This window comes from Corapipo altera, unplaced genomic scaffold (assembly GCF_003945725.1).
Source record: "Corapipo altera isolate COAL_440 unplaced genomic scaffold, ASM394572v1 0, whole genome shotgun sequence".
In the NCBI taxonomy this organism is placed as follows: domain Eukaryota; kingdom Metazoa; phylum Chordata; class Aves; order Passeriformes; family Pipridae; genus Corapipo; species Corapipo altera.
The window spans coordinates 72,373,988-72,401,096 of record NW_020884872.1 but is presented as its reverse complement, the minus strand read 5'-3'; the positions used below and the strand labels follow the sequence as shown (position 1 = coordinate 72,401,096).

At 37.2% G+C, this 27,109-nt stretch overlaps 1 protein-coding gene across 1 annotated transcript in view; it reads right to left on the bottom strand.

Annotated features, from left to right (window-relative positions):
• MIPEP (mitochondrial intermediate peptidase) overlaps positions 1-27,109 on the bottom strand; it is a 73,264-nt gene that overhangs the window by 20,752 nt on the left and 25,403 nt on the right. The window contains exons 11-16 of the mRNA XM_027652346.1: positions 23,112-23,265; positions 22,090-22,167; positions 20,831-21,035; positions 17,193-17,302; positions 12,075-12,149; positions 6,175-6,294 (exon numbers count right to left, since the gene is read on the bottom strand). Coding sequence (XP_027508147.1) covers positions 6,175-6,294; positions 12,075-12,149; positions 17,193-17,302; positions 20,831-21,035; positions 22,090-22,167; positions 23,112-23,265 — 742 coding nt within the window. The remainder of the gene's footprint in view (positions 1-6,174; positions 6,295-12,074; positions 12,150-17,192; positions 17,303-20,830; positions 21,036-22,089; positions 22,168-23,111; positions 23,266-27,109) is intronic.

The window sequence follows — 27,109 nt, the reverse complement described above, 5'->3', positions numbered from 1 at the left end:
CTTAAAATGTCTCTGTCTGAAACTAAGTCTCCACCTGTTTTGCCAGCATGTTTTCTTTGTGTTGACTCAGCCATCAATTCACAGTTTGCTTGGACAATTATGATTTACAAGTGTCAGAAAGCTTGCTGAGTCTAGAGTCATCCTATCAGCCACTTCCTTCCTGTTTCGAAGGTCAAGCAATATCTTAAGAAGAAGGAGGATTCTTCTTATCTCAGGTGGTTCTTAACAAAAGCAGGGTTATTTTGCTCAGTTGACTGTTCTCATTTGTACCTTTGAGCTCTCATTGTACTTATGAGCTGCTTAATAATTGGTTCTACTACTTCTTGACTGACAAAATCCAAACAATTAGTCTACAGTTCTTCTCCTTTCATAAGAGTAGTTGTAATTATAGCACTACCAATTTTTCAGGAGTTCGTGAGTGATAATTCTTCCAGGTCACTGACTACTTTGACAAACAAATATTCTGACAACCTGACTACATCTAATCTAGTTATTCTCTCTTTTTCATTTCTTAATCTCAGTTCTTTTTCTATCCATCTCAAATATTATATGTATTACCTATCTAACCAAAATCCACTTATTTTTCAAAAAACACTGAGGCAGAGATATAGAATATTACTGCTTTTTCTGACATTTATTGTTCTTTCTCCCACTCTGCTCTTGCTTCTTCAGTAATTACGGAACTTTATTACCTGCTCTACTTGCACTTTACAACTCAGCGTTTCTAGCCTTTTTTGTTCTGAATTCTTGCATTCTTTAAGTAATTATCTCCAGTCATATAACAACTTCTATTTTTTATTATCTTAATAAAGTTTTAAAGGGCATCAGGATAGTTTGTATCTTTGGTTCAGTCTCTTGGATAACTACATAATGTCTTTTGAATCATCATACTTAGCTATGTTCCAGTTCCAGAAAATATCTGGCAGCCTTCCTCTTTCTGATGCACTGTTTTTAATCATTATGACTGGTTTTGGTTTCTAAGCTGCTTGAAATTTCCACAGTTTTACTTTTGGCTCATTAGCATTTATCCTGTATTCTGTTTTTCACACTTTTATATGGTTTCTACTTTTCTAATAACCTCCTTTTCTCAGATATTCAAAAGTACAGGCTTTTTCTCGTGCTCAGTTCTTTTGAGCATCTTATTGATTACCACCAAAAATTTTGTACCCTCATCCACCACCCACTATTTTTTTTCAAAAGCTTTTTGCCAACAGCACCAATTCTACCTTTTAGCTGTTCTTTTTACATTTCCTTTAACCTAGCTTTCTGTTTTGCTTCGGTTCTAAGGTTACATTAGTTTAGCTTAATGAATCTAAAACAAATTTAGGAAGGTTTTAGATAAAGTAAATATGAAATGAAATTCCAGTTTAAAATTCAATAGGCAGCCACTACTTAGCATTCCTTACCAATAATTTTAAGATTTATGTGCACCACTTGAGTAAAGTTTTCAGAATTCAAAACCACTTTTACTGTCAGAGGTTAAGGGTTATCACTTATTTATTTTAAGACAGCTGCCTCATTGCTTGCTCAGTCTATTTACACTTTTTATATATCTTACTGATATTCACATGAAATTTTATGCAGAAACACAGTTATAACTGCACATCAGTAGTCACTCCAAAAACCTAACAAGAAATCCAAAGACAACAGATGACACAAGGACACAGATGGCAGATTCTATAAAAAGATACTTAAAACTGCCAGCCAGCCCTCAGTAGGCTGAGGAATAAGCCTGTTAAAACTATACTTTCCTCTTCACTGCAGCACCACTACCGACAGTGATCATGATCAGCACAAAACTGAACTTCAGAAATCACACTGTCTCTGTTTGTGGCCTCCAGCTTACCTAACACAACTAAGCATGAAGTCACGTCACCTTCAAACTCTTAAGTAAAGGCTCCTAAGAAGGAAAAAAGCATACAGCTACTCTTTTGCGCTCAGGTGTTCTTCAATAACAATAAAAGAGGCAGCTTTGGCTCATGGCGACCATGTGTGATGCAAAATTTTCTGTTTGCAGGAAAGCTAGTTCTCACTGTCTATTGACACTAACTCCTCTTCAGCCAACCAACCACCCAGACGCCTTTGCATGGGCCCTGTTAATGAAATCCTCAGCACCCATGGCAAGCCATATCTTCCTGTAGTGCCTAACAGCCTCCCTAAGCAAGTATTCCAAGTGTTAGGTTGCATCTCATCCATTGATTCCCTTTGTCAGGAACACAACAGACACAACCACAGCAAGTTAAGACAAGGACCTAGGTGGAGCCTTCCAAGGTCAGGATCCCTGTCTGGGCAGAGTCCCCCCAGCTGCAGGAAGAAGACGTCTAACAACTACATTGGTGATACACTATTTTTCATACATTTCTTCCCTCTAGGGCATCTCTTACAATACCTGCATTGTCTTCTGTTGGCAAACTTGGCTGGTTAACATATTTGGTCTCACAGGTGTTTTGGTTTCTCCAAACACTATCAACCATAGGCCATTAAGAACTTTTCATGCCGTCAAAGAAACCTATACTCTGGACAAAAGTATATAACCATAATTAAACCCGTAACCTGATGCACATTTTATGACATCAGTAAAGGTGGTTCTTCTGAACTAATACGTATTTTTATATGCTAAAGCAAAAAGTTATATAGCAAATTATTCAGTGTTCCAAAAAATATCAAAGGCTCCCTACATACCAACATGTTACCTCCTATCAAATGTAATTATAATGATGTGTGTGGGTTAATTCCAATATTGTACTTCACATTCAAGTACCACACAAGAAATTCATCTGTTTCGGGAAGAAAAGGCTTCAGCTTCAGAAGATCATATAATTTTAAAAAATGCAACACAGACTATTTAGAAACAATCTAAGAAAGAACCCAGGTTCACAGTGACTCACCCTTCAAAACCATTTTTCTTCACAGTCACAAGTCAAACCAGCATCTCTCACCAAACTTCCACATCAGAAAAGGTTACTACAATGGACAGCTAATTAATATGTAAGTCCATAATAATTTTCTGAACATAAGAATCAATAGTTCAAACTAATTCTCAAAGGTATGATGACTTGGGCAGCTGGTGTTCACTTCATTACTGAGAGCTCTTTCCTATAACTGCAGGAGGCTGCAAACTCCACTATCATTGCAGAGCCTGTTTACCCTATATGTCATTTTTTGTTACAATATTGAACCAAAACCCACAGCAGGAGATAGGAATTATTATGCTTGGCGCAGTACTAACAATGGTATATCATTAAGTTTTGATGACTGTCTCAAAGGAAAGTAGTTTTCAAGTCTGAACTTGGGGGACAGGAGAGGACTAAGCAACAGCTCATGGGGAGAAACTTTGATCAAGTCTCAGGTTGATCAAAGGGTCACCCAATACCCGATTTTTAAAAGCCTCTCTGGCCCTCCTGGAGACAAAGGTAGAAAAGACACGGGGAAACACTCTAAAAGCAGACAGTGTTATCACCTACAAGGCAGGCCACAGTAAATGAAAACTGACTTCACAAGAGATGAGAAATAAGCTATGATTTGAAGAAAAGTTTGGAACAAAAGTAGAGTACTGAATTCCCCACAGTACACAAATTTTGACACCAAGTACATTCAGAAAGAAGTAGCTAGAAAAAGTGTGGGCATTATTATTTGGTTTATCTTGCTTTCTTAGAGTCAAAAGGAAGACTGATTGCTTTTTAAAGGTATTGCAAGCACTCAAGAATTCAATCTGTGCGAAATTTCTATTCATTTTCCAAACTCAGTAACACAAATCTCCTCTGGCAGCAAAACTGCCAGACACTACAAAAACAGGCAGATACATTTCCTTGCCCCCTGCCTGGCAATCATAAGCTTCCAGACTCTGTAATAGAGCAATGAAATCCCAGTGGAATTTTGTCATCCAGGAGACAGCAGTAAACCCTGTGTACTTCTGAACAGATAAGCAATGGCCAGACAGAAATTGAGATTTGCATTATTTAGAAAAACAAAGTCCTGTGGAGTGCTGTTTCTCTGTGCTTCTGACTTCCTTTCTGCCTTGCATGTGGCACCAGCTTCTCAGACTGTCCATATCAACACAGCCAATGTAAATACTACTGCATGCAATGCCAATCTCAATGCCTGTAAAACCTATTTAAATACAGACTTCAACAGGACCATTTTCGCACTATCCCTCCTACTGTTGGCACATAACACATGATATTTGCTGAGGATAATGCTTAGGTTTACCTTAAATAGGTATCACAACACACAGGTGCATCAGCATTTACTTATCAGGTGAAGTTTATATGTCTCATTTTGAAAGTACTGTAACAAAAAGATGCATGCAAATTGTCCTACTATCTGAGCTTGTGCCCAAGAATGACAGGAATTCATCTGCTGAAGATATATGCTGTGGATCTACTTCAGTAAATGAATCTGCCCAGTAAGATTGAAGCCCAAGTACATTCAGAGGATATTTACTAAGTTTACTTGCCTGTCAAGAGCAGTAAGAGGGAATTAAGGTTCATCAGCAAGAGATAATAATGGATGCTTGCAGCCCTGACAGATAGTGCTACTACAGAAAAATCACATTAATGCAGTTAAGATCTTCACTAAGGAAGAACTACTTTTACCCGACATGACTAACTTAACACATACAAGCCTGACATAGCAATTCATAGCTGAATCTAAACGTATAGAGAACAAATAAAAAAAAATAATCAAAATACTTTGTTTTCTCTGCCAGCTATCTATGTACCTAGACAAATGGTAGAAAATAAAAACTGGTCTCTCTTGCTGTATTTCAATGTCTACCTCTGAAATCAAATGAAAGGAAGAAATATATTCTCTTTACTTAAAAACTCCAACTTTCACTTTCAAGGCTTTTATTTTTTTACCTGAACTACAAATTAAACTGCAAGCATATCTTAAGCTTGGAAGAAAGAACAAAAAAGGACAGCAAGACAAATTACAGACATTAATTACTCAACAGAGCACCAATGTTATTCTAATGCAATTTTTCACTATGTTTCACTGAAATTTAAACTGTATTACAGTTCTTGACTGGTTCTTGACACTAATTCTACATTCAATAAATAAACACAAGCTTTCTGACAATTCAAAAGTTTACAGTACATTTTGCTAGGATAAAGTTCCAGGCCAAAACTTGCTGTCCCACTTCATAATAATCATAGCCTCACTACAAGATGTTACAATCTTTTGAAGGTAACAGCTAAATTAATTTTAAATGAACAAAAAACATAGGCTAACTTTCAAAGCCAAGAACTGTTCTATTCACCAGACGACTAACACCTGGGGAGGAACAGTGTCAAACAACACTTATAAAAATGCTAAGTCGACATCCTCCTCTGAAGATACTTCGCTTCTGCTTCTGTGGCTCTTGCCAGGCCAGCAGTGGCAACACAGTTTCAACAACGAAATGGATCTCCTAACACTCTTCTCCAGAGAATGAAAGGCACATTTTGCAAAGGAGAAAAGTACATTTTCTGAGAAGCAGAAAGAGAAAAGGCATTTGGGTATTCTGAGCAAACTGTCAAAGAGTGACTGGGAGGCCATGCTCCTGGTAGGAATTCAGCTTCAGACAGACCAGGAAATCCCGTGATTATCATCTATGAAAACTACACCTTTGGCTGCCACATGAAGTACAGAACGAATGCATGACTATTCATGATGAAGATCAAAATTACATACCTCAGCAGAACTCAAGGCTTTTACACTTTCAGATACCATAAGAAAGGATAAATGACATGACAAAGGTCACCAATACAGTGAGAAAAACTCACTTCCAAGTCAGACTTATTCTCATGCTGACCTGACAGCATACAAAAAACAACATGCAGCACAGTGTTTTGTTGCCCTTTATAAACAGCCCTTTGAAAAGCTGGAATAAACTCTCTTTCCAGTATATTGTTTCCAGTGCCTTAGTAATAAAATAAAAGGCAAAGTAGTGAAGTTCACCATGACAAGGCTACACATGTACAAAAACAAGTACATTAATTAAATATTGATTTTTATCTGAAAATTTCCAATACCGTACTCTCTGAATAAAGTGAGTAAAAGAAAGAAAACTCTTTCAATATAACAATACAACAACAAGCATATGAGTGTTTGGGGAAGGGTCAGGGATAGGTAAGGGTATTAATATGTTATCAAAGAAAAGGTAGTTCATACAGGTATTCTGTTTCTACTTACTGTATTGGGTACATACGGCAAACCATAAACCTTCTCCTGTGTCTCCTTTAAAATTTCTGTAGTTGACTTTTTTAGAGGGTGTTTACCATGGTAGATTTGGTCCAAGACAGCATAAAATACCTGAAGAAATAAAATACATGTTTGTCTTCAGCACATGGCATTGGCATTTGAAAAACCAAAAAAGACAAATAGAAAAGAGTGTGAGAGATGGACTAGGGAGAGGGAAGAGTTTAAATTCATATGGTTTTGTAAATCTTCTATTTTTAGTATAATGCACAAGGAGAGAAGCAGGTTTTTGGATGACACCAACCACCACCATCATGACTAAATTTTTAAGTAAATTAGGACCTGTCCCTAAAGCCGTCCGGCAATTTCCCTTTTCAAAAAGAGTATTTTAAAGATATTTAATTTAAAAAAAAAACCCCTATTTTTAAGTTATTTATTTTAAAGTTATTTGAGTGGACAGAGCAAAATAAACTATTTCAAGATGTGTGCATGCAGCCATGAGAACACTTCACACCTGCAGGGGCAAGTTACAGCCTGGGCAACGAACATAAGAATTATACAATAACAGAACCATTGAGATTGGAAAAGACCTCATGATCATGAAGTCCAACCTTTGGCCTAAAAGCACCATGCCCACTACACCGAGCTGCTGATGCTACAGAGTTTCTGCTAGAGCCTTTGAACAACGTAGTGCTAAGGCAGATTTTTGCTTTTATTTTAGCTCTCACCATCAGAGCAATAAGCTGCTAGAGTGCAAGCTTAGCCTGAGATCACACTGCACCAGGAGGGTACTTTTCCAGAAGTAAGAGCTGCTTCATAGGCAATTTTCATGTAGAAGCATGTGAGCTACAACAGAACACAGGCGCATGACTAAATTACTGAAGTGTCTAGAGATTGGGACAGCAGCACAAGAAAAAGACTTTTCAAGCAAAAACAGCAAAGCAGAGTATCTGGCACTTGAACAGCAAACATAAAACAGGCATGGATAGAAGACAGTGCTAAGGCTCTGTGTGTGCCATCACTGAAAATAATAGCAGCTTTTTTTCTTTTTTAACATGAAGACTTCCTATTCTGTGGAAGTGAAGGAAAGACAGAAAAACAGGACACCCACTGCTGTGCAACACCAGATATTTCCGAGAAGTCTGATGGATTTAAGGGAAGAGTTCAGTTCAGGCCATCCTGTGGTAGTCCCACTTCATAGGAACATTGACAGTAGGGAGCCTCAAAAAGCTTTTGTGCAAGGAATGAAGCAAATAATTAGCTAGAGACTCAGGCCCAGTCGCACTCCCAGGGCCACTGCAATGCCATCCCCAGTGACATAAATACACTGGTTCCAGGAATTATAACCATGAAATTTTATGGAGAAGTTGTTTGGATGTTTTATGTGATCTGAGTAACACAAGCCCCTCAACCTCTGAAAAGATTCTTTATTATGAAATTCGGGTACAAACCATTCTGAACTCTTCAATAATTTATCCAAATTCAGCATGTATTTTATTTGCTCTGGATGCAAAATGTATTTTCACCAAAATTGTGACTGTTTCTAAAGGACCATATTCCTTCTGTCTGAATAAGCTGCCTTTTAACATCCAGAACCTGGATAAATCCTTTGACGGTGTCTCTTGACAAATGATAAATGTGAAAATTGATTTTTTTTTCAAAAAAAAAAGATGATTATAAGGAGAGGGGTGAATAAGCCATGACTTGCAGGAGCTACTCCTAGATTTTCTGCTTGCTTCCTACATGGCTAATGAGGAAAAAAGAGGTCAGTAAGACTAAACTTGCATAATCACCCATTAGTGGCATTGCAAGTTTTGTGTTCTACATAGCAACACTGAACAAGACATTGCTCCTCCATAAACCCAGAGTAGGCAGCAAGTTATCTGCTCAGAGGATAACTCCATGAAGACACAACACCAAATGGCAAACAATAATGAGTACTTCATTTTTTGAAACGAAAATTTTGCAGGGGTCTTTTTAAATTTTCCATCATTATATTGATAATGTGAAAAACTAAAAATCTAAAGATAAACCTAGACTGGACTGTAAAAACTATAATATTTTTTACTCTTATCTTAGAAGAGAAAGAGGTTTTACATTGCCTTTGCTAATACTTCTCATTCTCAGAGCTGGTCTCTAGAATCCTATTCAACATAGTTTAACAAAAGCTACAGCATTTATGGAAGCAAGGGTGACTGAGAATATGACCAACAGTAAATAATATGAATAGATCCAAAAATTACCTTATGTAACAGTCCTAGAAAGCTCACTTTCTCCTGTCACCCTAGGCCTTTGTGACTCTGCAGGAGCTATTTCACACTGACTTCCCCCTCCTCTCTAAAAAACCCAAACCAAACAGGAACCTCAGCATCCTACAACAGATTTTAGCATTCTGCTTCAGCACAACCATTATTCTCTTTTATCTATCTCTCAGCTTTATTAGGACCAGTTTGCAGTTACTCCTCAGTGTTCCTCACAAGATGGAGCAGACTGCACTGCAGTGGACCTTCCTAAGTGAAGCTGAGGGTCAAGTAGTTTGCAGTCAAAGGTGGAACTCAACTCACAGCTATGAAGTGAGGAAATGTCAGCTGAAGGCCAGTGAAATGGACTGCCTAAAGAGCAATGTGGTGATAGGGAAATGAGTCACTGAAGTCAGCTATAAGCTTTCCCTTGATCCTGGCACATGTAGAGTGTGAGAAGAAAGCTATGAGCCAGACCACCTGGACAGCACAGTTAAAAAAAACCCCATGCCTGGAAATAAACTTGGATGAACTTTCTACCCATAAACATTCCCATCTACAAACCACAGCTCTGTGTGTTTACACAGGCCTTTGAAATGGGAAAGGGAGACACATCCCAGGACCACAGGATTTTAGCTGATATTGCTGAGGAGCAAGCTAATACTTAATATTAAGCAGTAGCTAGAAGATGATTTCTAATTTCAGTAAAACATGTTTCTCAAAAGACCTAAAAATATGAAAAGGCCATCAAATAGTTATCTATCTTCATACTGTCTCTCTATTTTGCACTTACATTGATATTTGTTAGTTTCACTTGATTCCAATTCTTTCTAGTTCCTTGTCTGCTTAATAGCATTTATATGTGAACACTTATGCATTTTCCAGTGAAGTTACTACTGACTGAAAGACTCTGGGACTCAGTCTGCCTGGCAAAAGCCTTAGGAGAAGATGCGTGAACTCTCCTATCTTTCCTCATGAGTAACTGATTACATGACCTAAAAGAAAATTCAGAGGTATCATAGTTAAGAAAAAGCAGCAGCATTTCTTACTTTCACAGGCCAATAGACTTATTTTCTCAACAGACCACAAAAGAACCTTCAGGTGTTTTCTGTAGTGCTGGAATATTTTTTAGCATTTTTCCTTCTTTTAAAGGTCAAGTATGGCTTACATAGCATCTAGTCATCAAGATAGAATATAGTCTTTGCCAAGTCTGAAGGAAAGGTATTAGAATCATCATTCACAGTTTTTTCAGGTATATACACTAGTTAGCACATATATACTTTGGCAACTGCAGACTACAAGGTATTTTTCTTCAATTAATTATTATACCTCTAAATCTGTATGAGTAACAGTATGTACTTCTACAAAGGAACATATTAGTTTTATATCTGCCATGCAGTCAACTTCTCTGGGACATTTTTTCTGAATTAATAAACAGAACAGCCCTGCCATCTGTTTCTTTGAAATGAGCACACACTTCTGCAGGTTTTATATTTGGAATCTTCAAAAACATAGTGTTGAAAGTAGGAAATGAATAATACTATTCAGTGTGGCATTGTGGTCATCTGGCATGAGTTGAAACGGGTTGAACATTAGTTGCACAAGAGTAATTTGAGGGCAAGAAGCCTGCTTAATCACTGCATCATTGCCAGCACCAGTCAATCATTAGGCACCCATAGGAATTTGAGCCCACCAGAAGTGGATGTTCTCTCCCCGGTTCTTAAGCCATGGGGTATGGAGTCACTCCAAGACAGACCCTACAGGGGCCCCAAAAGCAGCTGAGGGCCAACAGCAGCAGGGGGACTGCACAGCCCAACACAAGCAATTGATGCAATGACCTCTCCTTTTGGAATTTGCTATCTGTCACACCGCAGGACAGGGAGGCCGTGTCACTTGTGAATATATCTGCGACTTACAATGTTCTTGGTATAGAAGCCCATTTAGCCTCCACACTGTCAATTTGGTCTCAAACCTTGACAAGATTATGGCAAATACATATTAAAAGCTGAAAGGAAATCTGTCAGATCTATACATAGCTGTTATGGATGGACACACCAGGAAGGAATGGGCACACGTGAAAGGACTTGATCATCACTTTGGTGGTTACTAATCCACACATGCATTGTGCACTCATGAATATAGGTTCACAATTAAGCATTCGCAGCACAAATTTTATTTCCATCTGGAATTTTTCCGCCCCCAATAAAAACGTCCTTATATGAACTATTTATATTCTTGCCCACATTCTTTCTAGATTATCAGATATCTCTATGAGAATCTTTCAAAGCCAGGAGTGTGCATTTCAAAATCAGACCTGCAGAGAGGGTGCAGTTATATTTGCATGTCACAGAGGTATAGCCACAGATAGCACCCTTCTTGTTGACATTTGCTCAGCCAACCCTGGCTGCTGACAGCCAGCACTGCACTGAAAGCATAATTCAAAAGTCCATTAGGTTTAACCAATGAAAAATACATGTATACATTGAAAATAGTGTTCAGTCTGGCTTTGATTAGTGTAACTGATGTGAGTACAATTTACAGGTCCACACTCCAGACTTCTGATTAATTTTAAATTCCTTCAAATAACTGCACAGAGCAAACTGCCAATATTTAACTGAGTTTTAATTTTAGATCAACTTCAGTTAACCACTGCAACTCAAGCTTGGAGACAGGGTTGTGATCATTTGGGAACTCCTCAAATCAAAAAATTACAAAAATCTGATCTTTAAATTTGTTTCTTTCTACATCTCAAAAATAATAACTAAACTTTACTAAGGTACTAGCAGAGTTATCTCACCTAAACACCAGGTTAACTGTAAAAAAAAAACTTATATGCTTCTGGCTTAAGGCAAAACAAAGAAGAAAACAAAATCACAAAAATCACACAGCAGAAACTTGTAGCACACTAAATGCAGCCGAACTCGCACTGTAAAAACCCTTGACTGGATGCTAATGCTACTGTACACATCGGAGAATTGCTGTTGTACGACAGAAAAAGACCAAATACCCATTTTAGATAGAACCAGATAGAACCCTAACTTCCCTTACTTTCTTTGAAGAACAGCAACACTGATTGTTTATGTGAATGACTGATCAATCGCACCTACCCAGAGAAAATAAAGGTTTATGAATTTAGTTACTTCTCCTAACACTGTGAGAGAGGAAATCTTACATGCTTACAGCTCAGCCAGCAATTCCATTGTGATAAATCGTCACTTTCATAGCAGAGCTACAGAAGACAAGGAGTTCAAATCACATTGTAGTAAATAAACATGATGGTTTGATTTTTCTAAGGTGGCCTGTATCTCTCAGTCCTGCAACATTTTAATGATTTCAGGTATCCAATACGTCCTCTACTTCAAGTTCTCCTTAAATGATTCCATTAATTCAAGAATTCAATCTTAAAACACATTTGGGAATTCTGATAATGCAATCATTTTCAAAGCCATGAGTTTTATTATATTTTCCTAAAGATTTAGGCATTTAGCTTGAAGCAGACAGCACAGAACACGTTCAGAAAAACAAACATGACAATTAAGAAAAAAAACAGATAATGTGTCTACATTAAAATTAAAATTTGGTAAAATCATAGGAACTAAAATATGTTCTTTAAGTTCTGAATAGAGAGTAGAAACTAGCATGCAAAGAACATACCTGGAGTTGCATATCAGCTGCAGCACACACCTTTTTGGACTCACACAGTCTTGACACCATGTTTTTGGGTAGTGGCTTGAATTAAAAAAAAATTCAGATCACAGAATTATTATACATTTTTAAACAGGATGGTAATTACTAGAAGAGGCTGAGGATACAAAAAAACTTGATGGTAATAAAACCACATTTGAAGTACTTTGCATTGAAGAAGGAAATCTCATTTGTGGAGCAAAGCATTAAACAGTCAATTAAGGTATCAGCAGTAATTTACATAGCAACAGAGAAATCACTGTGTCTCTGTTTTTCTATAAATTGATGTCATATTCCCTTATATGCCTGTTAAAAATGTTATTACTATCTTTAGAGATAAAGAATAGATTGGAGCAGTTAAAGCCCTCCCAGATCACTCTGTCTAATCCTCAAAAGCAGATATTGTAACAAATTCTCCTATTGACCTTTCAGCAGAGTTCACTTGAGTAATACAAGAGGCCCACATAACTCATAACACTGAGCTGGTCCAGTTTTCATAACTTCAACTGAGACAGCATCAGACCTTCCACCATAACCCATACAAAAATATTTAGTCATCCTGAACAGTAAATATCTACCCTCTGAAATTTTTAACAAAGTTGAATTTATTCCACATCTATGCCAACAAAATTATCCATGCCACCACGTGCTGAAAGTCGCAGACACTTTTCAAGTCATTAAGCAAACTCTTTTTGACTTTCCATCCAGATGCTCACAAGTATATTCAAAGACATTTTAATGCCAGATTTTTTTAGAATATCTGTATATGAATCCTTGACCTTATACTTCTTCCATCATTTCCTGAAGCTTCTCAATAGATGTTTTCCCTAGCAAACATTTTCTTTTCTTTTTTTTTGGCTAGCAGCTTCCTTAACCAAACGAATTAAATATGGATAAAATAACTAGGATCTTGCTAAAATATTAAGACAGGTATTACAAGTTGTACAATGTAATGCTCACTATTAAACCAGACTCTAAAATCATACCTACGCTTTTTATAGTGTGTTACAGTGTTTAAGAAATAATACAAGGAAGTCTATAGATATGGCAAAGCCATATGTTTATATTCTGTGCAAATGATATTACTTCAAGACAAACAATGTTCACAGAACAAAAAATCCAGCTCAGAGACGTTACACATAAGTGAAGAAAATATTATGAATTAACTCTGTGGAATCTGGAACTTGAAGCAGGTAAGAAAAACTATCAAGTTGCATGGTTGTTTATGCAATACTTGCTAACACTTTTAACCTCTTATCCAAGTCAAAAGTTAGCTGGGCCAAAAATGGTATAGAACAACATCCACTATTTTGCCTGTCATATATGTACCCAGCTTCTGAATTTCAACACATAAAAATGAACGAACAAACATGAAGCCTGTCCTGCAGTATATCCTTGTTGGGCCAATATTACCCTTCACAAATACAAAAAAAATTAGATTTAATTGAAAGATTGATAAAGAGATCACTTATTTTTCCCTGAAACACCTTTGGGATCTTAATACTTAAGATTTCAGGGAAACAAAATTTTACTCCAGAGAGTTTTTCAAAGATCACTACTGTTCTCTAAGGTATATTTCTGTGAATGTCATGCACACAGATATGCTGAGGTCTTGAACTCAGGAAGATGTACTGTTTCAGGCAATAGAAACTCTTCCTCCTTGCTTCATTACAATCTCACACAGCCCATTGATAAGCAGCTGAGCGAAGGAAAAAAAAAATCAGCACAAGTATTTTACTTATCCTAAAAGATGAGCTCTTGGATAAAACCAGAATGCAACAGTCATCCTCCTTCTAAAAGAAAGACAGCCTTCACAGAGCTTTGGCTACAACTCTATTAATTGAATAACCATTCAATTTTTTAAATCTAAATACTATATGCTTTACTTTGCATTCCACTTTTCCATCCTTCTCTGTTAAGTAATTTGAAGGTCTTGGAATGAATTTTTCTGCATGTTTTTCATGGTAGCTAAAAGAACAGAATTCCCTGTGTCCCAAAGCACTCTTAACTCCTTACTGTTTGTAGTAACTGCAATACATTACAATTGTTAACTATCTGTGGGCTTACTTTTGTAATCATGCTAATACAATACTGTCCTTGTAATTCCATCTCTGTGAAAAATGAACTCAGTTCAAATTTGAACAGCTGAAACACTGGCCTTTGTTAAAGAGAGCCTCCAAAGACACACAAGCTTAAAATGATTTAGCTCAGACCTACCACATATCTGTGCACTTAACAAATGAAATTAAACAAACAAACACAGTGGTACAGAATGGTACCCATGCACCAGATTGTCTGCTTAAGCAGACCTCACTTCAGTATGGTTTGACTTCATGAGCTTACCTGACTAATTCAACTTTAGTAACTAATTAACGCAGTCCCCTCTATTCGTTTTTTTTTAACTCAAGGATTTTCTGTTTTGAGTTATCTTTCAGATGGAAGAAAAAGTAGGCTTGCAACTTTCTTGAAACAAACATTTTTGTACTGGTCAGGTTTTACAACTATATTCAAAAGACCTGCTCCTTTTGCCAGAAGAGCTTGCAAGCTTTGTCACTCCTCAGTATTTAATAACACAACCATCAAAAATGGACAGAAAGCAGACACAAGCTTTCTGTAAACTTCAAGACACTTTGGACCACACCTTCATGATCTACATCTAAATGTTGACTGCATTCTCATCTTTGAAAGCCTGCCAACCATTTTTTTTCTGCAATGCTACTGAAATACAGTTTTCAACAGTTCACATGTTTTAATAACCAAAACACCTCTTCCCCCCTCCTCTTCCCGTAAGCATAAGCAACAATCCTAAGTGTGGATCACAAAGGATAAGTCCTTCTACAATTGGCTTTCATAGCAACGGCAATCATAAGCTCAGACAGTGTACACTAACAAGTTTCTCTGATGTAAATATGTTCAATAGGACTGTTAAAAATTACACAACCTGAAGTCTACCTGCAAAAACGTAGATGCAGCAATGCCAAAAGAAGGATGCTTTTTCAAATTATCTGCATTGCCTCTGCCACAGGCTGGGTTGGTAGAAAGCCTTCCTTATGTTAATGTCCAGCAGAGCTACGTTGGTGTAGTTGTTGCAGAAAAGATCCTTCTCACACAGAAAAGCTCAGTCTCTTAATTCATAAGAAGAAACTCAGTGGAAATTCTCATACAAAACAACATTTGGATTAAATGGTTTTACAAATTTCACATTTTAACTTTTTCATCCACCTTCCTTACTTCCCCTTGAAAAGGGGGTGAAGTGGACTCATTTTCTTTCAAATAACTAAAAAACTGGAGGGGAAAAAACAAAGATTGAATTTCCTATTTGCACAACAGAAAAATTAATCAGGGGAAAAGTAGAGAAAATAAGCCCTAAAAAGATCTCTGTGAAGTTGTAAGAAAGGTGGGATTTTCTACTCAAAGTACTTTGTAACATATACACAACAGATAAAAGTAATTAGTATAACAATCACTAAATTTCAAGAACAGAAAAGATTACTTCAATCTATTCATATTTAAATGGAAGACACAGAAATCCAATATTAGGTTCTTAAAATCAGCTTAGATGAACCAGTATAAGCAAAAGCAGATTTATATATGTTGGATAATGGCTTAAAAATCCACTTCGAAATTTTCAAAAAGCAATTAAAAGGAAGCCATCTAAAGCCCTCAAAAGCCACAGAGCAGTTTCAGGCTCTTCTTCTCATCTTCCAGCATAATCCATTCTTGCCCCCTTCAAGACTGAATTTCTACATCAAACTCCTCTCAATTGCTCTCTGAAAGAGGAAGATTTCACCACAAATAAACAGAAGAAGTTTATGGAAATGCCAAATGGGACACAGCGTCTGGTTCTTAGCTTTTGCACTGAAACTAAACATGGTTTAGATTTGTTAAGTCATTTTGAAAATATAAAGTCATAAATAATGTTCCACAAATCTCTTTCAGATGTTTTAGAGAAGCTCATTCTCTAAACTCATATGCAGTCAGATTAACTCCATGCTGTTTAAACACTACATGAACTTTACAGAGAACACCAGAAAGCAATATTTCAGTATGTGGACTCAAACATATAAATGATGAACACTCCTGATCTGGGTACACTTAACTCCCAGGTTTCAACAAGATCAGTGCAATCAATTCTACAGAAATGGTTGCTCTGTTGCAGAAAAAAAAAATATTTACAGAGCAAATTTCTCAGACAGTATCTATTAAAATAGAAGTTAAGCAACATATTTTCCTAACTTTTCAATAGAGGCAAACATAATTCTACTTCCACACTACTGAAATACACTGAACGCTTAGTATTGGATAAAAAGCTTCAATGAAGTGTAACACACTACACAACTTAAGAGGCGTTTTTGAAATGTCTCTACAAATACAAATAATTTTCTGCTGCCATATCTTAAAGTGATCACCAAAAGTCACCTTGTTCCAAAGAGCACTGTTCTTTAAATATTCCACAGAAAGCAGATCCTTGCAGGAGACTGATACGCAATAGCTTCATGTAAAAAAGGCATCAGAGTTTTAATGCAGAGATGCATTAAAAATGCATCTAACAGAATCCTAATTTAATCCTAAATAGAACAGTATGGTTTTCATCACAAAATATTTCAATCACTACCCCATACTGTGTTAAAAATGGGAGTTTTTAAACACTGCAGATCCTTTCCATTTTTGTCCATGATTTGGTACCTGAGCTTTATTTTAAGATAGACTTTAGAGATTTCAGTCATGAATCCTATTTTTGTCATAACTTACCTGTAATTAAATTAAAATATTTCAAATAATTCAAATCACACAGAAGTTGTTCACCTACTACACTAGGTAAGAGAAAAAAGCCTGAAATTTTTAAGTATGTGATTTGAACCTTGGATATAAGAATCTGGTATTCTTTTGCAGATTACATTTATCTTTTCTGCAATGACAATACTTACATTTTTTTCTGAATAACTGAAATTATAATATTAAAATATTTTCTATCCATTGTTTATTTCTACTTTAAACATTATTGATAAATTACACATAAAAATATTATTCTTTTCCTAAATACATTAATTCCTATTTTTAATATTTTACACATTATATTTCCCCTACCTGTCCTGTTTTATAATGCCTTGCAAACTGGTTAACCACTCGATAGTCATTTGCAAAGTACTCCATCAGAATTGAGGGAACTTCAGCAAAATCAGTAGGACATCTGGTCCCTAGAGGTAGAATAATTGTACATATTAGCATTTGCTATTTCCATTAACACAAATAGTTAACTCTCCCAAAAGGTTTTGCAACTTTCAGTTTGGACTTTTGGTGAACTTTAACGTTCTTTCATTTATTAAGTCAATATTTTATTTCCATTATTGTACATATTGCCAGAAAAGCTTCATTATAATCCTACACATTTTACTATAAATCACAAAGTAAAACAAAATATTTGAACAGCTGGGTGAGGCACCTTATAAAGCCCTGGATCACACCCTTTTTAAACTAAACCAGACTGTAGCCAAACTGGCCCTACATGAAACACCAAATCTATTTAAGTGTCCTAAACCTAAATTAAACTACAATGTAAATAAAACTCTGCCTTAATCCCATTCACAGTTACAATTTTTAGCTTCCATCTGTTTGCTGAGCTTACTTATGTTTTATATTAACCTCACTTTATAACACCAAGTCATTCATTCAAGGAACAATCTTGCAGATTGAAGACATGCTCTATGTAAGTGCAGTGAGGTAATATGTTAGTATTTTCAAGTAGTACTTTCCCAAAAACCTTATTTACACTAATCTTTATCAGCACCTTACACAATGGAAGTTATTAAAAAGCGTAACACATCACCACATCAAAGTTGAATTTTTAACTTCTGTATTAAAGTCAGCAATGTAAAAGTTGTTGCTTTAATAATGGACCCACTGGGTTATTACCTCTATCCCTGTCTGCTAGAGACAATATCAACATTCAAAATCAGTCTTAAATCTGTGTAAGCTTTTACTATTTTTTGAAGACTATTTTTTAAAATGACTCCTTTCATCTTTATAAACCTTTCTCTAATTTTTAATCTTAATTTATAATATGTTTATATTCAGTGTTTTCAGACAAATACCACTCTAGTATAAACAGCATTTGTCACACTGTTTTTGACCTCCTAAATTGAGAGAAAACATATTCTAAGAGCCATCATTATTCAAAGGCAAGATAAAGTCTAAAAAACTATCCACTGCAGTTCTTCACTGTACTTGCTTCAGATTGAACTCACCTTCAGACTAGAGACACAAAACTATGCCCAAGATTGCATGAGGTTTCACCAGTATCTTTACCATTCTGACACATACTGCTGTTACATACAGCTCCGATGCAATTTCAAATCACATTTGACTCTTTCACAGACTGTATGCAGTTCTGCGTTAATACATAAAACTGTTCTTCTGTTTCTCCACTACTGCTGAAAAATCCAAGCATAAATTCTCTTTGTGCTCTGCAAATGCATGATGTGCACTGTGTAGTTCTGAATTATATTTTACTTCTAAGACTTCAGTATCCAGTCATTCAGCTCTTATGTAATACCCCAATCCTTCTTTTGTGTCATCACATTTCATTAGTAGTCTTTTGTTGTTGTTGTTTGAAAATAATTTTTAAAAAGCCTAAAACAAGGCAGGTCCCAAGACAAAAGCCTGCAGAACTACACCAGTCTAGGTATTTATGCTTTCTCAGTGCTCCTTAACAAAGTAACATAATTCTTTTAATAACCATTGAAGAAACTCATGATTTACGCTCTCTGAAAATCAGAAAGGTAAAAGGTTGGGCAGTTATCTGGGATAAGTTAGCCCTCCTGTAAAACAAATGTAGGTATTCTATACCGCATGATAAACTAAAATGGAATATAAGGCTACATTTTGAAAAATCTTATACATACATATGCATGAAACGACCAATTAATGCATATAGTCAAATGAAAGATTAGCTTAAAAAGCAGTACATCTTAAGTCAAAAACATATAGTATTATCCAAGTTTTGGGCCCACTGAGGGCAGGATGGGTTCCTGAATATTTGGGAATGTAATCAGAAAAAGAAGGTGGGAGAGAGCAGGAAAGATGTCAAATACTCATCTCATCTCAACTAGAATGTCAAAACTTTTGTTCTCACGATAGCCTGCAGTCATCTTGTTTCCATACTTTGCCACCCTAGTGTTTCATGAGAGGAGATGGCCCCTAACAGACATCCCTGGGACAAGCCCTTTGACTGCTAAGCATTCCAAATCCTAAAAAAAAAAAAAAAAAGATTCTCTGCAGAAACAACACCACTGACCTCCATCGCTGCTTTTGCAATGCTAGATCTCGAGTTAAATCCTCTGGGATACAGGACTGCCTGGAGCTAAGGCAACACTGAAACCATACACAGGGGCTCCTGGAAAGTCTGAGGCCTCAAAATTAGCCGTTTCCTGCCCCTTTAAGACTTTGACATGCAGACACATGATTCAGCACAAGAGAACTCTCACCAAAGCAGTTACTCTGGGCATCTAAGTACTCCTGTAGGTCAAGATGAGAAAGGCTATATGAGTGGAAGCAGTGGGGAGAGCCCTTAACTGTCCCAAGGACTACACAGAGCTTATACTGAAAGAGCGCATGCCGTGTTCTGTTGTTTTAACCATGTCCAGTAGACCCATACTCAGAAACAGCTCAGCATATTTTAATTTTATGTGGAAGACTTAAAAAAAGTATATTTTGCCTCTGGGTGCAAAGGTATGTATTGATAAAATATTAACTGTACCATGGACACCCCTTTGTATCATTAGCCTAATGTAAAAAGAGTAAAACAAAAAAAAAAATTCTTCAGACAAGAAAGCCTCAATCGCATCTGTTCAGTTGTGGGCTTTTTAATAAGTAAATGTCCACTGCACTTGGGATTTTCAGCATACTGTTATAGAAAAGAATATACCAAGCTGTCCACAGCCAAAAAAAGTAGCATGCCAAGCAGCCTTAGCCAGCACGTCTTGGACCCATTTGCCACAACTGCAGAAGGCTATAGAAGCCAGCAACCTGTCAGCCAATACACTCACTGCCACTACTTGAGAAAGGAGCCTAAATTAAAAAAGGCAATATTCCTTTCCTGTGCATCCAGTAAGCTGTGATTGCATATTCATTTGTGTTCACTCATGTATGACTAAAAGGCCCACCAGTTAGTCACGCTTGCAAATACAGTATGTTTTCAGTGTATCAGTTTTGCTTTAATCAGAATAAACTAGAAAAGTCCTGGCTTTACAGATTTTTCTATATTGCTAGTGTATGCTCTTTGCAAGACCTAATTCACTAATTCTTCTTCATTCAATTTCCTAAATCATTTCTAACCCAGATACAACTTTAGTTTAATCTATTTTCAATCCTCCAACTGTTCCAACAATTATAAACGCCACATAAGGCAAACTTGCAAGAGTGGGTACCAACAACAGAACAAAGATCAACAGTACATAGAGAAGAGATGCAAATGCCTAATTCTTATTAGAAGAAGAAGAATATTCAAGAGTTGTTTGGTTGATTTTAGATAATATCTGAGGACCTGATACTGCATTTTCAAGTCTTCAAAGGTATAGAACTATCCGCATGACTCAACCATTGCTAGTTCATACTCTTTTTTTTCTTGTTTTGTTCTGATTTTTTTTTATTTAATCCACTCTTTTCTTCTGCAAATTAAACATTTAACTAAACCAAAACAAAACAAATCACTGTTAAAGCATTCTTACCAGTGACATGCTGGTACCGAGTTCTTCCCAGCATAGAATGCATAGCATGTCCCATTTCATGGAAGAGATTCTCCATCATGCCAGGACTTAATAGTGTTGGTGCACCCCTTGCTGAATGGGGAAGGCTAAGCATAAGAACAACAACTGGTAGCTGGTACTCCCCATTTTCCCTTAGCCTTCCTCCTCGAACTGTAAAGTGACAATCCTTTTCAGGATAAACGCAAACATATGGACAGCCAATGTCATTACATCAATGATATTAAAACAATTATTAAATTATTAAATTAAACCTAAATTGTTAAATCTAACCATATACTCAGTTACACAAGTAGAATTCAATGATCACTAAGAGTGTTGATCAATAGCAGCTCACTGTTTCACCATCTTTATTATTTGCTTCAAATTCATATGGAAATTACTTTATTCCATAAAGAAAACACCATGTTGCTCTTAGAAAATATTGTTTTTTAGAATTATCAAAACCTCTCAATTTTTCTAAAAAAATATCACAAGCTCAAAGAAATTTACTGATGTGTCAAATCCATAATGTATAGATTAAGTTTTCCTCTCACTCTTCAGCAATAACTTCTTCATCTTAATACCACACAGCACTCCTATTGTGAAATACTAGCAAAACAGAGTAGTACATTAAGCTAATGTAGATTTAAAATTTGTCCACTCATCACCTCACTAAAGGTGATAATTTGCAGATGCTTCTACTGAGTGAAGTGTGTATTGTAGTGCATCATATAGTAAGTATACTGGCACCAGGTAGTGAGCAAGCCACAAGTTAGAACCATTTACAGTTTTAAGTAGCATTTTGAATAAAAATTAGTTTTCATTACGAGCTTTTACCTTTAGAGAGTGTAAATTTCAGATTGTTCCTACTTATGAACAGTAGACCAGAAAATAGGTGTTTAAATATCTACCATTTCTCTAAATCCCAAATCTTCGTTCGCGACGCCTAGCCGTGATGATTTCTCTAAACAGAGTTCTGTGACATTTCATAGTGCCTGTTATTCTGTACCAAAAAGAGTCTGAGTTCAGCCTACTGAGTGATGTTTTTTAAATGAACAGTTACTCACAAAAAAATGTATTACCTAAAAGCACATTTCAAGTTACAGACTTTCCCTGTTTAAATTTAATTTATTTTAAATTGAGATAACTTTTACGAAAAACTTACAGTGAACATAAACGGCACTAATGCTACACTCATTACCCAAATAAAACCCACACTGAAATCAGATAAAAAATGTTACCTGATGTGGTTTATCAGGTCGTTGAAAGAAGTCACAATAGATGTATCCTAGCAAACCTTCAGTTTCATGAACAACAGCCTGAAGAAAAAAAAGAGTATCATTTCCACAGTGAAAGCACTGATAAGATGTGTAAATTGAAGACACAATATTCTAATTCAAAGATTTAAAATTAATAAATGCCAAATGAACTAGGAATAATTAATGTAAAATCAATTGGTAAATTTAATTGAAAAATTATATATAGAAAATTCGCAGCTTGTCTCTCAAACTACAGACGTTTCTGCATTTCACTCAAAACTAATCACTCACAGATCAGTATTAAAAGCAGCCCTCAAATGTCAAACAGAAGCCAATTTACCATGGATATAGAAATAGAAGGAGTAATTAAAATTGACCCACAGGATATAAAGAACAGCAGTTCTTGCTGGAGCCTGGAGGTGGAAAAGCAGTGGAGAAAATCTGGCAGTCAATAAATGTAGGGAAGACAACAGAGGAACCTGGGAACTTGATGAGCAAGTTATTGCCCAAGTTACTGCCCAAGTTTTTATTTCCACCCACCCCTAAAAAGAGGGTAGAAAAATAAAAGGCATAAAAATCAATCACAAAGTAAAGATGACACGCAGAGTTAAAAAAATGAGGCAAAGACACATGACTGCTAGGATCCACACCTACAGCATTCTAGTCATCTATGGTTATCTACAAATTGAAACTAAAAAAACTAGCAGGGCTCATTCAAAAGGACATCTTGAAAGGTACAGCAGTAATCTCCAAACAGAAAAACTGCCTCTGATTCAGGCACCCTACACAGAGACATTGTGAAGTTCATAAAATACCAAACATACAAAAGGCACTTAGAAAGTATAAAGACCCTGAGGTCTAACTTGAACTAAAATTAGACAACTAGTTTGTCCTTTTGATAGGTACCCAAGTAATTTCAAAAAAAAATTTGACTTGGCTCACAGGAACACGCTGCCTTGTCTATCTTCTCTTTGGTTTCAGACGCTGGGAACAAGAATACTTACCAACTTTCGAACATCGTCAGACCAAATCTCTCCTCTCTTTGTCTGCTCAGCATAAAGGGAGATTCCTAACAGCTGACTGAACAAAGAGTTCAAACCTTCCATGCATGCCCCAAGAGAGAAAAATGGACAGTACAAGCCAGGATCAATGTTGTACCTAAGGAAATAAAAGAATCCCAAATCAGTCAGTTAGCAGAGCTACATAAACTACCACTTTCACCTTCAAGCCACAGGATGTGACAAAATACACTAATTCAGCCTCAAGGCCCTTACTAGGCATGCTTTATTTTTCAAATAGTGAAACTAAGTCACAGGCTAGTTACAGCACAGCACTTAACAGTAACGTGATTTTTCTTGTACTCAAATTTGGACACCAAATTCAACAGATGTTGACTATCACTTTCAGAAATGTGGTGAACATGTAGCTAAACAGACCATGGCAATACAACGGGTGGCCAAGCTGTGGCTTTTGATCCACAAGAGGCCACTGGCACTCAAGTGCCTTTCCCATGCCAAGGTTGCACTGTGTGACTGATCAGAAAAACGAGCTGGTTTTGGCTGTGGTGTAAGCCAAATCCTCAGCTAGGGCAGGAAACCAACTGGTAAGCACTGCTGACTCTGCAGTCTTGTCTTTCACTATTTCTTTCAGCAACAGAAACACTAAGGAGACACAATCACCTCCCATGCACAAATCACACCCCAAGCTCTGGGGAGTCTCTTGAACCATGCAGAAAGTATCTTGCAGCTTTGGGCCACATCAAGATTTTAGTATGTGACATGGATTTCAAACATGGCCAAGCTTCCTGAGCCTATCCTCAACCAACTATATTCAAGACACTGGAGCACAGAAGACAATCATAGGAAGGAAGACACCATACATCTGCATGCACACATATAAACTGAGAATGAACAAAAAGTTCAAAAAGTAGTTCAGAGATGTATGCAACCTATAAGTGGGTTCAAACTTCCTGAGACTCTGACTCTAAAAATTAAACACACTACAAGTGTATCAAGCAGACAAATGCTTTGTAAACTTACACCTTTCACAAGCTGCTCAGGACCACACAACTCTTTGGAGGCAACAGCAAAATCAAAACTGGAATCTGCTTGCTGTGCATGCACCGCAAATGGCAAAAATGTTCTTGTCTCCTCATTTCACATACAAAGTCCAAGTGTTATTTACACCATTTTCTGGAGTCTAAGACTAAAGACTGTTTAACTCTAGAGAATCACAGTCACTCCCTTCTATCTTTCATGGTCTTGTGCTTTTGCTTCTTAGCTTCTTTGCTTCTAGCATCAGCTAGATTACAACAGCTGGACACCAAAGACGAGAACCATGCTGTTTTATGGCCTATGATCAAAAGACTTACAGACCAGTTGTGAAAGAGCCAGCTAGTCCCTATTCACTCACCCATCCTTCCTTTCTTCCCACTTCCACACAGAGACGACCTAAAAATGAAGCCCACTGGGGATACTGCATTTGCCAATGTACTGCTTACAACTGCAGCTACGATTCACTACTCAGCTTCACTGCACTGCGAGGCACAGCAGGGTGGAGTTACTCCTCTAAGCCACAGACATGTTAAGGTACAAGATTTTGCTTACTTTCACACTACAAATGCAAGAAGCTAAAGCCAGTGTATTCCATTCTACTTTACTAGAACATAGAAAACAAAGCAGATTTTGCCTCGACTATACTGACACACTTCTAGATGCATAGCAACACTTGAATTCACACTTTGCATGCTTCCATACACACGTTTTCCTTCTTACTCAGAAAGTCATTACACCAAAAGAACAGAAAGAAGCATGATACAAATCAGTTTAGATCAAGTTAGATTAAAAGACTGTAAGCAAGTCTCTAAAAGAAAGCAGAAGAGATGAGTTCATTTCCATATAAATCACAGACATTTGGAGTACAGAGGACACTGATTCACACACAGAGCCCCCCAGAAGTACAGAATTACAGGGTATGTGCTGAATATCCGGAGAATTTTTAAGTCAGCAAGTCCTCAGTATCGCAGCTCCTTCAAGAGTGGCGTTTTTTGGAAAACTTTAGCAGATAAATGTCTCCAGACTCTTACAGAATCACCCTCTGATCACCTTCTGCCCAGATTGTTACATGAAAACTTAAACCCACCACTAAGTGCTTCAGCCCTCCTGATTCTACTCTGAAGCCCTCTCTGCATACAGACTACAAGACCTGCGAAAATGACCCTTCTTTTAGCAGCAAATCATAAGAACTTCCATAATAGTTTAGGACTGCTTTTTGTCACATCACTTGATACCACATCTGTCACATTTGATACCATCATCCTACATAGCACTTATGATGATCAATAGCACAAAGGTTGGAGGCCAGTGACCAGCAGTACACTCCAGGGGCCAGTGCTGGGTCCAGTCCTGTCTAGTCATTGGCAGATGACACCAAACTGGGTGTCAATCAAACTGTCCACCAAATTGGCTGATATATCAGAGGTTCATGGTGCCATCCAGTGGGATCTTGACAGCTTGGATAAATGCGTTGACAGGAACGTCCTGAAGTTCAAAAGGAGAAGTACAAAGTCCTGCACCTGGGAAGGAACAACCCCTGGCACCAGTATATGCTGGGGGACATCCAGCAAGAACACAGTTTTGCAGAAAATGTCCTGGGCATCCTCGTGGACACCACGTTGAACAGAAGCCAGCAATGGTTCCTTGCCACAAAGAATTGTATCCTGGGTGCATTAGGAAGTGCACGGCCAGCAGGTCTAGGGAGGTGATCCTTCTGCTCTACTCAGCACTGGTCAGACTATTGCTGGAGTGTTGTGTCCAGTGCTGGTCTCCTCAGTACAAGAGAGACATGGACATACAGGAGAGAATGCAACAAAGGCCCACTGAGATGACACACTGAGGGCCTGGTGTGTCTCTCCTATGAGGAAAGGCTAAAAGATCTGGGACTATTAAGCCTGGAGAAGATAAGGCTCAGAGGGACCTTATTATTAAGGAGTATATATTTCTGAAGGGAGGGTACAAAGAGGACAGAGTCAGGCTCTTCTTAGTGGTACCCAGTGACAGGACCAAAAAAAATGGGCACAGACTGAAATATGAGAGGTTTCATCTTAACATCAGGAAACAATTTTTTTCCAGCGAGGGTGACCTAGACAGTGGCACAGGTTACTCCTAGAGACTGTGGAGTCTTACTACTTGGAGATATCAAAAAGCTGTCTGGACATGATCCTGGACACCAAGCTCTACGGGACTCTGCTTTAGCTGGACGGACGTTGGATCAGATAACCTCCAGAGCTCCCCTGAAACCTTAACTATTCTGTGAAGTTGTTATATGTAGCCTAGGACTAAGAACACACAGCTGTAGTATGAGACAGATTCCAGCTTTATCAGAGGAGGACAACATTTCCTGTTGACTGCAAAGGATTAACGCATTCAGTTGAAATACTGAACTAATGTGTTTGCTGGAGGGGTGAAGGAAAAAAAACTCTGAAACTACTTTTCATTTTATTTCTGTCAGAAACACCAATACATACCAGCAGGAGAAAGCAATATTTCTTCATGGATAGAAGAGCTGACAGTAGTGTACTAGAGGGAGAAGATCACTTCTTCCTCATTCTTAGCACTCCTTTAACATGTACATTTTCCCCATGAACTTATCCCACGATAATGAGGATGAGAAGAAGGCTTTCTGATAGGTGTTTTGTAATACACTGTTGCTATCCAAAGTGAGGGGAGTGGAGGGGAAATCAGTCTGTAATAGTTTTGTCTTTTGAAAAAAGCATGATACTTATCCACCCACGCATAAAAATAGCAGTAACAGACTATAATGCCTTAAGGCAGACTTCCCAGAGAAACTAGTCCCCTATTCTAGCTGATGTTTGAAGATGTCACAATCTTGACATTTTGAGTACAATGAGGTCCTGACTAAACAACCACTTTAGTAGAAACTACACAGTTAATATAAGCCTCTTCTGGTAGAACACTGTCAGGATCAAACCTCTCCCACGTTT